The following is a 14297-nucleotide window of genomic DNA, read 5'->3' on the forward strand; positions in this document are numbered from 1 at the left end:
TTTGCCTTTATGGTGTACTAATTTCAGTTCATCATCTTCACTGTCCTTCAGACATTCTTTCAATGCCCTTTTTTCTTCTTCAGCTGCCTGATTTATTTGCACAATCCACCCTCACCTAGCCCCTTGGTAAGTAGAGTGTGACCTATAGTTTCTGACCATGGTTGCTCAGCCAAAAGTCCTGATCCTATAGCCCATTTCTCACCATATATCCAGGAAATCCAACACCTAGCACGGTCTTATTGACCCATGCTATGATGGATGCAATATGGGATTCTGTAAATTATATTAATAAAGGAGAATATTCGTAGCTCAGGGTTGACATGAGGGTCCTTGGTCCTCTCTGAACTTGCTTGTTTTCTTGCGGACGTTTCATTATAACTCGGTAACATCATCACTGTGCACTGATGATGTTACCTAGTTTGGGTATGAAATGTCTGTAAGAAAACAAGCAAGCTCGGAGAGCACCAAGGACCCCTCTGTAAATTATATTTCATCATATTGTTTATTGGAAAGGTTTATTTGTCTAGTTTCTCTGATGAGACCTGCTTAGTATTATTGAACCTCTGGCATAGATCTCATCCTCCTCAGAGCATTTAATCTTCAGAACTACATCGGTGTAGTTGTTATTATTGCTATTATTATTTGTCAGTAATCTATGGTTAGATTTATAGTTTAAGACTGGTGACAATATCATAATTGGCATCCTAACCATAAAACTAAGAATGATGAAAGTAGCATCTAAGAATATAGGCAGCTTAAAGCATGATGGTGTTTTATAAAATTAGGTTGTTCAGGTTAAATTCACTATTTTCAGATACCAAAGAAGTTCTTTAGTTCACTATTTATATAGCAATAAATTACTTTATTCCATAAGTGTTCAACTTCAATCAGCAAGTTCTGGTATTTTGTAATAATTTCCTATTGTTTTTCCTCAACCCTAGCATCACCAGCAATTGCAACATTAATGAACACGACTTTTTTTGTCTTCTTTTTTATTATTATGATTAAGGTTAATATTTGTGGTATGATTAGTTAAAGTGGCATTACTTACTAAATTATTTTCACATAATAAATGTTTGGTTGTCAATGAACAATCTGAAATTTCGTGAGGGGTCGATGAGCTGAACAGTTTGGGGATTCCTAACCTAGAATCTTGCTTTAGTTCCAAAGAGGTCTTTCATGAATACCAATGTAGCACACTAATGTTCACCAACATCTTGAATGCAAAGGCTGGTGCTATGGTGGATTTAAAGCTAAAGGCGCAAGAACTTTGGAAAAAATAGTTTTATGTTTAATGGGTTTGGAATACTTTGTTTCAAATTCTGAATGCTTTGTTCCAAGCTAAAAATAGCTCATATAACCTTATTATAAGTATTCCAACAATTTTCCCTCAAAAGGAAAAGATACATCAAAAATTCTATTTGAGTTTGTTGGATTCAAGAAAGTATTTGAGAGGCTGGACATCAGATTTTCTTTGTTGGTGATGCAAAAAAATTGAGAAGGCACTGACTCCATGATTTGGGCTTGTGAGTTATTGGCATTGTTTGGAACAGTGTTTTAAGATATAGATTTCTGGTGAATTTACTTAACATTAAAAACATCAATGTTAACATGTTAAAAATATAGACATTAAGAGAATGAAAACCTTGTTAGTCGACAGTAACAAAAATATTTGGAAGAATATGGTAATACATTTTCTGACGACACATTTTATTAAAAAGCATAAGCTTTAGTAAGCTCATAAATTTCATAAAATGTGAAATCTGACTGTTTCTGAGGGACTTTGTACATTGAGTATGAGGATCTGCCAAAGTAATTATTTTGAAAAATGGCAAAAATACTTTTACTTTGTATATTAAGAACTGGATATAAGAGATAGGTGATTTATTCATTTTTGGAAAAGCATTTTTTCTACCAATTAAAAAGTGATGCAATATGTTTCTTTTCAGCATATTTCTCATGGTATATTATAACAATAGCATTTTAAACAGATTTTTATATAATGTTAATGATTTGATGTGCATTTAACATACTTATAATGTTTTTAATTTTCCTTTTCCTTTTGTTATTTTGGTAGGTATTTTGTATTTTTAATTGGTTTTTGAGTGTGGGCATTTTCCCAACTTGTAATTATATTTAATTTTGAAAAAAAAGTTCAAATAATTCTGGAAATTGTCTCAGTTTGAACAAAAGATGGTTCAAACTCAAGACTCAAAATGTTCACAGAATATTAGAATATTTGAGCAAGACAGGAGCAATCTATTTCTCTTACAACACATTTTTATATGAATGTTACTTTATTTGAGTATTGCTTATCTGAAATATTTTGTCCTATGCTTTGGACTTTGCTGCAAGTGGCTATGGACTCCCACTTAAAACCATCTTTTCTGTTTTCCATTTTGAAATGCCTCCGTAAACGTTATTATATGCCACATTCGGCTTGCACCTTCCTTTTTCGACATTCTCAATCTAATTTGCAGCTATTGTGGCTTAGTGGCTAGTCACAGACCTGAAACAACAAAAAAAGTAGTACAGGTAGTCCTCGACTTACGACTGGTCATTTAATGACTGTTTGCAGTTAGTAGTCATCATGGCTATGGATGGGTGCTTTTTACAGCCCATAAAGCTCTTCCAGGTATTGTAAAAAGTTGTGCAGCCCTTCCCCCGATCAGATGACTGCATTTCATTTTAACATATTTTGTAACTCTTTTTGGAGACATTAAGGATATGATCTGATAATATAAAGCAATTAAAACCATTATTTTCACAGGTGGAATTTATGCAAACACGCAGAGCTATGAGAGTATGATGCAAATTGTTACAGAAAGATCAAAGGGCTAGAATCTCAAATTCCTCCAAATCACAAGGGTTTGCTGTGTGAAAGTATATTGTTATACCTTCCCTCCAGCGTGACACATTAAAGTGGACCTGCGGTGTGTTGGACAGATAATACTAAGTAGACAATGTGCTGGTATGAAGAGTTTTCTGTTTCTATTCTGTCAATACCTAGATCTCCCTGGAGAGCTATGCTTAATACTGCTGGAAATTAAAAATCTACCTTTTAACAGAGCTTGACATGAGAACCTGCACTGATGTAATCTATCCAGGTTTTGGTTTTCCAAGGTGAGGAGGAGGAGGTCAGTAAGGTTCATGGTTTCCAATGATCATGGATGCTGAAGCTGAGAACCAGCTGAGTTCTAAGTGCATTGCTGCATTTGAAACATAGAAACATACCCAAAAGGTATTTTTTTTCATAAACCCTTCAGTTTCTGTGCACTAAAAGTCTTTACCAGTCCTGCTTGTAAATAGCAGCACTTTCAGTAGAGATTGTCATTTCTTTATCTGCTGCCTAGATGTGCAAAAGGCAGTTGTAACATTCAGCAATGAGGTGGTTTGGATTATGAAGTAAGATGTCCAAAGTAACTTCACAGTTCAAACTATGAATTTTGACACAGAATTTAACAGAATTTTGAAAACATTCATGGAGAATAATTCTATGTAAGGTGTTCTGCCACAGACAAAATGTGGGCTTCTTGTAACATACTGTAGATATTTATTTATATGTTGCTTAGATTTTTACAGTGATTTCTAAAAGTATGAAATACTGATTTTTTAACTTAACTTTATGTTGGGTATTCATTGTGTGTTTTCTCTTTGCCTCTTTTTTCCTTTTTGGGTCTTTTTTTCCTTTTTTCCCCTTTCTCAAAAAATGCTTCATAAAATATAATTTTAAAAATATTACAATGAAGTGTGTTGACTGCCTTTCAAGATGCTGGTGAATGTTACTATGGGGTATGGACCTCAGTTAGTGCATCATATGGTACATGTCTAAGAACCAAGTTTCTATTAAATCAGACCATTCCTTAGAATGGTCTTTCCACAAAGTTAACAGTAGGGGACTGTTGCATTTTATTTTTTTTGAACGATTCCTTTTTCAAGGATCCAAAGTTGTTTATTTCCTGTTTTGGATAAAACAAAGATTTTTCTAATGGATGATAGGAATGATTATATTTGAATTAGAATGTTATAACTCACCCAAATACCCTGTGATCTACGTACCTCAGGCCATTATTGTCTATCAGGCTCTTCCTTCCTTCCTTCCTTCCTTCCTTCCTTCCTTCCTTCCTTCCTTCCTTCCTTCCTTCCTTCATATAAAAAAATCATAGAACATAGTGGAAAAAATAATTAGTAAATACAAATACTTTTTGTGGGGTAGTCTTTGATGGAGATTTGCTATGTATTCTATGATTTTGCCTTCCCTGTTTTTCCCCGCCTTCTCTGCTTGAGTGTTTGGTTTTTGGTTGTTTGTAACTTTTGGTCTCAATGATCTTTCAGCAGAGCTATGCTATCTCAGTGCTGTGCTATGCTCTCATAATTGTTTCCTACCAGCTGCTAATCCTGCATTGCACAACTCCCTGGTTTGGGGGATAGTTCAGCAAATTCTTCAGAAGAGAAGTAATGGTAAGAGCTTTGCTTTAACACAAAATTCCCCAACCTTTCCAGCTTTGGGGACTGGGGGGGAGAGGGGATGGTTCCGCATGAGTGGCAGGTGAGTGCAGCTCCATTTGTGCAAGAGGCAGGCACGTGCGCCCACAGCTCATGCAAATGGAGCCTACGCAACTCTGCTTGCACAAATGGGGATGTACGCGCGTCACTCGTCCGCCACTTCCACAGCCCAGTTCCAAATGGCTCATGGTCCGGTAGTAGGTCATGGCCTGCGGGTTGTGGACCCCTGCTTTAACACATTGTGTACTGTGGAACAGGGCAAGAAGTCTCATAGATGTGAAGTCACACATGATTACTCAAAACACTGAAAGGCAAATGAATAATGTTTCTCAAGTTGTGTAAATAAAAAAAATAAAGTATACCCCCTCCACATAAAGTTAATAAAAGATGGTGGTTGAAAAGATCTTGAAAGAATAAAGAAGCTAAACTCTCAAAAGAACTAATAGTTCACATTTGTTTTATTTTACTTCGAGTCATTTATTATGCATTCTTTAATGTGACAGTAAGCACCCTTTGATAGATGATAATTAATATACATATACTTTATTTAAATATCAAGCAAGATACATTAGACTTCTAACCTAACAAATAACAAAATTCTTGCAGACAGAAAAATAGAATATACAAGAGCACATAAAAAATTCAGTATCTCTAATAATTTTTTTCTTTTTACAACTCTTTAATCTTTGTTTTGGGGTGGAGTCCAGTGACTGAGTAGAGTTGAGCATTTACTGGTTGGATGCCCTTCCTGACGTTACTTGGGAGTTCACAGCAGATATTTTCTCTTTGCGCTCTGATAGAGAAATATCTGCTGCTGCCTAAGATAGACATCTCAATCTTCCCAGTGGGAGATGAGGGTCTTCACCTCTAGGCCACTGTGTCGCTTTGTATCTCTCACAAATAAATATATTTTGTTCATTTGTATCCCATCTATATTATTAACAAAAATAAAATGAGTTTTATTTTTGCCTTCATTTTTGAGAAGGGTGGAGTGAGAGCGTCAGTTGATACAAGAGGTTATAATACAGAAATACAGACTTGGATATTCCATTTTTTAAAAAAATAGCTGCTTGTGCTATTAGCCTCATGCTAATCTAATCCATTACCAGTATAATCATTCCTACTTGATGGTCGAGGACAGATAACAGTATAGGAGGGGAGGATTTTCAGTGTTTGGTGAGCATTTAAACTTTGTTTATTTTAGCCCTGTATACTTCAGGAGTTATGCATTTCTGCACTGCCAAATAATGCAAGAAAAAACAAGTGAGATTAATGGGATAGGGAGGTAATTTAATTTGTTGAAGCATTAGTTATATAAGGAAGAACCATGTGTGCACCTCAGTGATGGCACAGACTATCAAATGACTGTTAATAAGAAGCAGGCAACACTTATTATGATACTTGTTGCTTTAGTAAAATTGGCATTTCATTCATCCACATTATAATTAGTTGTTAGAAAAGCTGCATTTTCCCCTAGTCAAATCTATGTTGGTCAGAAACATATGGTCTGTTAGTATGCTCCTGGTAAAGAAGGAAGTTGAAAACAGATAGGAGCGGCACTGAAAGATATGGTAGAACTGATATAAAGGTACAAGAAATCTAAAGTGCATTGCTGAAGGGAGATTAATCGGGAAAAAAGTCAGTTTGCTTCAGCTAGGCTTCTTAAATATCTTTACTAATAAAATAGGCACTGGAAAAGATTATTTGTGGAAGAGATTATTATTGTTTCATTTGCAATATAATGGGCACGATACAATAGCGGTAATACAGGTAGTCCTCAGGTTATGACCCTCATTTCAGCAACCATTCAAAATTACAATGGCATTGAACAAGGGGGATTTGGAACTGGCCTGTGAAATTCGGTTGTCATAGCATTCCCCAAGCCATGTGATCACGACTGTAAGATTAGAGCAAGCCACGGTCAATGGGCTCATCATTTGCAACCTTCCCTGGTAACTCCCCACAAACAAAGTCAATGGGTAATCTGGCACAGAAGGTTATAAGTTGTTTCTGTAAGTAGCTCCATCTGCTCTTACAACTGTTGCCAAGCAACCTGCCATTACGTGATCACCATTTGCAGCCTTGTTGCCAGCCTAGCCAGAAAGTCATTGCTTCCCATGAGGATTTCAGTAAAGAGGAAGTTCAGGCTGCAAAGTCAGGATGCTGCACTGAATAGACCTTTCCTCCATTCCAACAGGATGTCTTTCGGAATTTAGTAGTTTCAAGCGCTGAGCAAGGATTACTTATTACTGGCTCTTGTAGTTGCAGCAGTTGCAGTGTCCCTGCCGTCATGTGATTGCAATTCGGGTGCTTAGCAATTGCAGTTACAGTGTCTCACCATCACATGATCTCTGTTTTCAACTCTCGTTGCCAGCTTTCGACAAGCAAATAGGGAAAATAGGGAAGCTGGCAGAAAGTTACAAGTGGCAATCATGTGAAGTTGGAACAAATGACCCTGTAGGATTTGCTTAACTAGACGACCGTTGTAAGTTGGCATAATCATGTGACAACATGCTTGATGACTTGTGTTGCTTTGCAATGGAGTTATCAATTCCAATTGCCATTGTTAAGCGAGGACTACCTGTACCAGCATTCTGCAGAGAAATCAGCCGGTTGAACAAGGTCTTGAGCAACCCAGCCAGAAGGTTAGAATCTGCTACATTGATATCTACAGATCTCAATACTGGGTCCCTGTAATGGAAAAATAAATGTGTGATAATTTTGCTTTTCAAATTTATTTGTATTTTTCTGCCGGTTGGTAAGTAATGCTTTAGTATGTAATCATCCAATTTCTAAATCTTGTGCAAATGAGGAAATGTGTAGTATGCCTAGGTATGCCTAGTTAAAGAACCAGTTTGTTGTGGAGAAACTAGGGAGGAGGGAGCTTAGGTAAATTTTCTGCCTTGAATTGATCAAAAATAAAAGCAGGATTAAAACATACATGCATTTATTTAATTGTGGAGAAATGGGACAAATTCTCTTTCGATATACTAACAATTTATTCAAGTATTTCATAGTTGCAGTAGAATTTAAGGGTTTAATGCTACCATTTTTTTTATTTAAACCTTAAAATGTGTTTTATGTGTCAAGGTAAGGGAGTAGGGAATATGAATATTCACATATCCATTGCCAAAAAACTACCTTACCTAAAAATTGGAGAGATGATTTGAGCAAGATATATGAACTTGGAAGTAATTTGCTGTTAAATATTGAAAATAAATATTGAAATATTGAATACTACTGAAAATAAAAGAGAACAAATTTGAATTTGGATATGTTAGTCCTGATACCATTTTGCATATTAGTTTTCACAAAACCTACTCCATTTTACAAAAAAGCCCAGACCACTTTCACCGTAAAAAAAGGTAGAGAAATGTTTCTTTCAGGATTCTGTATGTCATTACTAGCATTATTTGATCCTTGTGGTTTTGTGGTTCTGTGCTTGCACAGGGCATTGTTCATAGGATTCTGTTCCTGAACTTCCATAGGATGAAGTCCCATTTTCAATTCAGCATGCATGTCCAAGGCATTCTTTGTCATTTACATCAATTTCTTTTCAACTGTCATACCTATACCAGCAGGAGAATGTTTCTCATGGAAAAAAAATATTTTCAGACTGCTGGATTTCGTTTTTCTTTTCTTCTCATTTCTTTTATCTCAATTATTAACCATCATCACGGCAGTCTAGACTATTGGCAAATCCAGCACCATCAGCATATTTTTTTCTTGAGGGCACCTTAAGAGCTTGAAAATATTTTTCTTCAATGCATTCAGTGCAGCAGCAAATTCCACATCCCCAGACAGAAGCTCACTAGGTTGTAGTATTTATGGAAAGGCCAGTTAGTCCACTTTGTCACTACTATAACTTTAAACAAGGCCTCTGCAATTGCTTCAGTGCTGCTGAGGAAATCTGGGCTCAGTATGTTAAATAATGTTGATTTTGTGGTTGGGAAACAGCCCTCAGAGTCTGCAAATACGATGAAGCTGTTATCAATGATCATTTTTAAGAATTTGCTCCTTCTATTCAGTTGAAAGACTGGCAATTTGTCAATTTTATTGACTAAATATTATATTTATTTATTTATAATACTGTATACTTATAATACCTGATTATAGAATTATGAACTGTAAAGTTAGGGATCACCCCATTTAATATCCTGCCACTCCACTGCTACAAAATCCCTTATGGATAGCATACTTTAATTATTGTTTAAATTTTTTCACCAAGGAGAATTCAACACCTCTGAAGGCATTGTCGAATGGCTCTTACTTTTAGGAAATTCTTCCTGATCTCCAGATAATTTAAATCCTATGTTTCTTGGCTTATCTTTATTAACTGAAAAGGTCTACCCTATTTAATACATGACAGGTGTTCCATATTTTAAAGACAGCTTTCATGTTTCTCTCCACCCTGCCCTCTTCTTCTTCAAGCTAAATATACATGTTGTTTCTAGCTATTCCCCACACAAGTATTTTTCTCCCAAGCTCTTTATCATTTTGGTTGCTCTTCTTTGAATATGCTCCAATTAGTCTATGTCACTTAGAAAATATACTGCCCAGAACTTCTTGGTGCTAGATTTTGGTCAAATTGCATTTCCTGTTTTGCAGTTTCAACACTGTTTGGTTCTCATGTTTGGTTTTCAATCCACCTATACTTCAACATCTATTTTACTTGTATGGCTGCTCCTTGTGCTTGTTCCGTCTTCTTTTTGCCATGTCCTATTTGCCCTTTTCTTTTCCAAAAGAAGGCTTTTACTTTTTTTCTTTCTAAAATTCATCTGCCTGCTGATTTCTACTCATTGTCAAAATTCTCCTGAATCTTGATACTGTCTTCTAAACGATTACTATCACCTTTAGCGTTGTGTTATCTGCAGATAGTGATATTTTACAGCCTTCAAGTAAATTATAGATATATAGAATAACACAATCCTCTATGTTATACTAGTAGCATTTTCTTTCTACTTGACTTGGAGTCATTGGTGTACAACCAACCTGTATCCATTTAATGGCAGCACAGATATCCCACAACTGATACCTTTTCTACTAGAATATCCAACTTTTTTGCGTGATTTGCAGAACTCAAGTTATCTGCCACATTCCTATGATTGACTAAAATAGTACACGATCAAAAAAAGAGTGGTCAATTTAATTTGGCTTAATTTATTATTAATAAGCCCATCCTGACTGAAGAGTGATGCATTATTTTCTTAATGCATTTAAACTGACAGTTTAATAATCTGTTTCAGAATTTTGTCTGTTATTGACATCAGGCAGTCCGTTACCTGGATCATCTTCGTGCTCTCTTGAAGTTAAGAACAATATTTGACTTCTCCAATCCTCTGACAAATATAAGTGTTCTCCACAAGTTTTCAAAGAGAATAGAAGGTTCTCTGAGATAACCTTCAAGGTATCCAATATAATTTTTCTGGTCCCAGCAACTTTAACTTGTTCATGTTAGCCGTATTACCCCTAAATCTCTATTTACTTAGTTTCTGCTTTGGTCCTTTTTAACACAGTTTTAGTTTTTTGTTGCTTGTAGCTTTAGGTTGCTTTAGTCTTTCTGAGTTTCTTTCTACGATTAATAGCTTCTGTGTATATTTTTGGGGTGATTATTCCCATCTTCCATATTTATACATGTCCTTTTAATTCTTAACTAGTAAAAAAAAATAGTCAATACATATAACTATAAATATATGCTATCCTTCCCCCTTGCAGTTGGAATGATTTGCAAATGCACTTCATTTAACTGATTTTTCAAAAGTTCTCAACTCTGCTATGTGCCCTTTGATCATGGGGTCCCACATAATAGTTCTCTAAACTTATTGAACTTGGTTTTTTTTCCTAAACAAACTAGTATGCACATACACCTATGTTCCAATTTTTTTCTGTAATATCTTGAAAGATGGGATGATTCATGCAGCAGAAACATTACGTGGAAAATTGAAAGGTATAAGTGAAGTCATTCTGATCACTTCTCTGATAAATACAACTGACTAGCAAGCTATGAATATTCTGTATAGAAATCCTTTTGAGCACAACTTCCGTGAGCAAGCATAATTGATAATGGTTTCTTTGGATGTTTCGGAGAATGTGAAAAGAAATCATTCAGTAAAACCAGTGTTCTAGAGAGAAAAAATTGATATGTTTCCCTTGATAGAGTATCTACAAAATAAAGTTTGGTGAGCTGCATTATTTCTTTGTATTTAGAATTAACTCTTTCCATTCAGACAGAGACTTCTTACCATGGCATTTAGTGTTGTGTTTATGGTCTTTAGGAGTTGGAACACATATAGATTTTTGTCCTCAATTCATAACTGTATTGGCTTTCCCCCCCCCAACAGATGCCATCTCAGTATGGTCCACAGGGTGTAACTGGTTACTGCCAACAGCCATATTACAACCAGCAACCACAACCTCAGCATCTGCCTCCTCAGGCCCAGTACCTCTCCCAGGCCCAGCAAAGGTACCAGACGCAGCAGGTAAGCCCATTTCAGTGGTTCTTTTTTATATATATATAATATTTTATTAGTTTCCTAATTTTACAATTAAACATTTAAAAAGCAACGTGGTGACTGGGTAATCAATAATTCAATAACATACATAAATCTTTAGCACGAATCTCAAGTTACAACATCGGATATTTCCTCTCTCTTTTTTATATAATATTTTATTAGTTTTCTAATTTTACAATTAAATATTTAAAAAGCAACATGGCCAGTTCAGTGGCTCTTCAAGACCAGAACAGTGGTGATGAATCCTATAAAAGAAGAGGATTAATGACATCACTCTTAACCTAGACCCCCTTTTCCCATTCCCATTGAAAAGAAGTAGCTTTTTTCATTTATATCACTTTATTTATTTCAATTTATATCACTTAATTTGCCCTGGTTTTTAGATCAGAGTGATACTTCTGACTTCCCTATATTTATCAAAAGTTGTCACTAATGCCTGCCTGCCTTCTTGGTATGTGGTGTCCAATGATATAAATTTGATACTATGTATTCTGTTGTATCAGATTCATATCATTGGACAACACTAAAACCACTGAACAGTGTTCAGGGATTTCTAAAGTTTTTTTGTTTTTTTTAAAAAACAAAACATACATTTGGGCTGCAATGATGTCTTGTAAGGTGTCACTCGCTATATTGGAGATATTTTGCTCTTTTTAGTGGAATCAAATTTTCTGGTAAACCAACCTCCACTATGGTTCTAGAAATAATTGAAGCACTAGGATCACAGAAAAATGAATGAAATAGAGCGCATCCAACATGAATTATATTTATATTTGCATTCTAAGAATATTGAACAGCTGAAGACCAGGTATAGGCAATGATTTCTATACTTGTGTGTCTGTGTTTATTTGTTTTATTTCTTTATATATTTATTACTCATTCATAAATACATTTGTGTATAGACTACCCCTTCATGGATTACTGCCTTGTCGTGGCGAAGGGGCTTGCGTAATTCAATGAAGCTATGAGCTATGCCGTGCAGGGCCACCCAAGACGGAAAGGTCATAGCAGAGAGTTCTGACAAAACGTGATCCACTGGAGAAGGAAATGGCAAACCACTCCAGTATCTTTGCCATGAAAACCCTATGGACAGTACTAAAAGGCAAAACGATATGACGCTGGAAGATGAGCCCCTCAGGTCGGAAGGCGTCCAATATGCTACTGGGGAAGAGCAGAGGGCTAGTACTAGTAGCGCCAGAAAGAATGAAGCGACTGGGCCAAAGCCGAAAGGACGCTCAGCTGTGGATATGTCTGGTGGTGAAAGGAAAGTCCGATGCTGTAAAGATTTTTTCTCCATAGGAACCTGGAATGTAAGATCCATGAATCAAGGAAAGCTGGACGTGGTCAAACAAGAGATGACAAGACTAAACATTGACATCTTAGGTATCAGTGAACTAAAATGGACAGGAATGGGTGAATTTAATTCAGATGACCATCAGGTATACTACTGCGGGCAAGAATCCCTCAGAAGAAATGGAGTAGCCTTCATAGTCAATAAAAAAATAGGAAAAGCAGTACTGGGATACAATCCTCAAAATGACAGAATGATCTCAGTTCGAATCCAAGGCAAACCATTCAATATCACAGTAGTCCAAGTCTATGCCCCAACCACCAGTGCTGAAGAGGATGAAATTGACCGGTTCTATGAAGCCCTACAGCACCTTATAGAACTAACACCCAAAAATGATGTCCTTATCATCATGGGGGATTGGAATGCTAAAGTAGGAAGCCAAAAGATAACGGGAATAACAGGCAAGTTTGGCCTTGGAGTACAAAATGAAGCAGGGCACAGGCTGATAGAATTTTGTCAAGAGAATACGATGGTCATAGCAAACACTCTTTTCCAACAACCCAAGAGACGGCTTTACACATGGACATCACCAGACGGTCAACACAGAAATCAGATTGACTATATGCTCTGCAGCCAAAGATGGAGAAGCTCTATACAGTCAGTAAAAACAAGACCAGGAGCTGACTGTGGCTCAGACCATGAGCTTCTTGTTGCAAAGTTTAGGCTTAAATTAAAGAAAGTAGGGAAAAGCGCTAGGCCAGTCAGGTATGAATTAAATCATATCCCTGTTGAATATACAGTAGAGGTGACAAATAGATTTAAGGAATTAGATCTGATAGACAGAGTGCCTGAAGAACTATGGACAGAGGTTCGCGACATTGTACAACAGGTAGCAACCAAAACCATCCCAAAGAAAAAGAAATGCAAGAAAGCAAAATGGCTGTCTGAGGAAGCTTTGCAAATAGCTGAGGAAAGGAGGGAAGCGAAAGGCAAGGGAGAAAAAGAAAGATACGCCCAATTTGCAGAATTCCAAAGAATAGCTAGAAGAGATAAGAATGCCTTCTTAAATGAACAATGCAAAGAAATAGAAGAAAACAATAGAATAGGGAGGACCAGAGATCTTTTCAAGAAAATTGGAGAGATGAAAGGTACGTTTCATGCAGAAATGGGCATGATAAAGGACCAAAATGGCAGGGACCTAACAGAGGCAGAAGAGATTAAGAAGAGGTGGCAAAATTACACAGAAGAACTATACAAGAATGAGCTTAACGTCCCTGATAATCACAATGAGGTGGTCACTGACCTCGAGCCAGACATCCTAGAATGTGAAGTGAAGTGGGCCTTAGAAAAGCTGAGCAACAACAAAGCTAGTGGAGGTGACAGTATTCCAGCTGAGCTATTCAAAATCTTAAAAGACGATGCAGTAAAAGTGCTACACTCAATTTGCCAGCAAATTTGGAAAACTCAACAGTGGCCACAGGATTGGAAAAGATCAGTTTACATTCCAATTCCAAAGAAAGGCAGTGCCAAAGAATGTTCAAACTATCGCACCATTGCACTCATTTCTCATGCTAGTAAAGTTATGCTTAAAATTCTACAAGCTAGACTCCAGCAGTATGTGGATCGAGAACTACCAGAAGTACAGGCAGGATTTCGAAGAGGCAGAGGAACTAGAGATCAAATTGCTAACATACACTGGATCATGGAGAAAGCTAGAGAGTTCCAGAAAAACATCTACTTCTGCTTCATTGACTATGCTAAAGCCTTTGATTGTGTGGATCATAACAAACTCTGGCAAGTCCTTAAAGAGATGGGCATACCAGACCATCTTATTTGTCTCTTGAGAAATCTATATGCGGGTCAAGAAGCAACAGTGAGAACTGGACACGGAACCACTGATTGGTTCAAAATTGGGAAAGGAGTCCGGCAAGGCTGTATACTGTCGCCTTGCCTATTTAACTTATATGCAGAGCACATCATGAGAAAGG

The 14297-nt window shown here is 36.6% G+C and overlaps 1 protein-coding gene across 5 annotated transcripts in view; it reads left to right on the forward strand.

Annotated features, from left to right (window-relative positions):
- Positions 1 to 14297, forward strand: part of ARID1B (AT-rich interaction domain 1B) — a 448568-nt gene that overhangs the window by 102507 nt on the left and 331764 nt on the right. For all 5 annotated transcript variants that reach the window (XM_081332098.1, XM_081332099.1, XM_081332101.1 and 2 more), the window contains exon 3: positions 10848 to 10985. In XM_081332098.1, coding sequence (XP_081188224.1) covers positions 10848 to 10985 — 138 coding nt within the window. The remainder of the gene's footprint in view (positions 1 to 10847; positions 10986 to 14297) is intronic.

This window comes from Vipera berus (assembly GCF_964194415.1).
Source record: "Vipera berus genome assembly, chromosome: 1".
Classification (NCBI taxonomy): Eukaryota; Metazoa; Chordata; class Lepidosauria; order Squamata; family Viperidae; genus Vipera; species Vipera berus.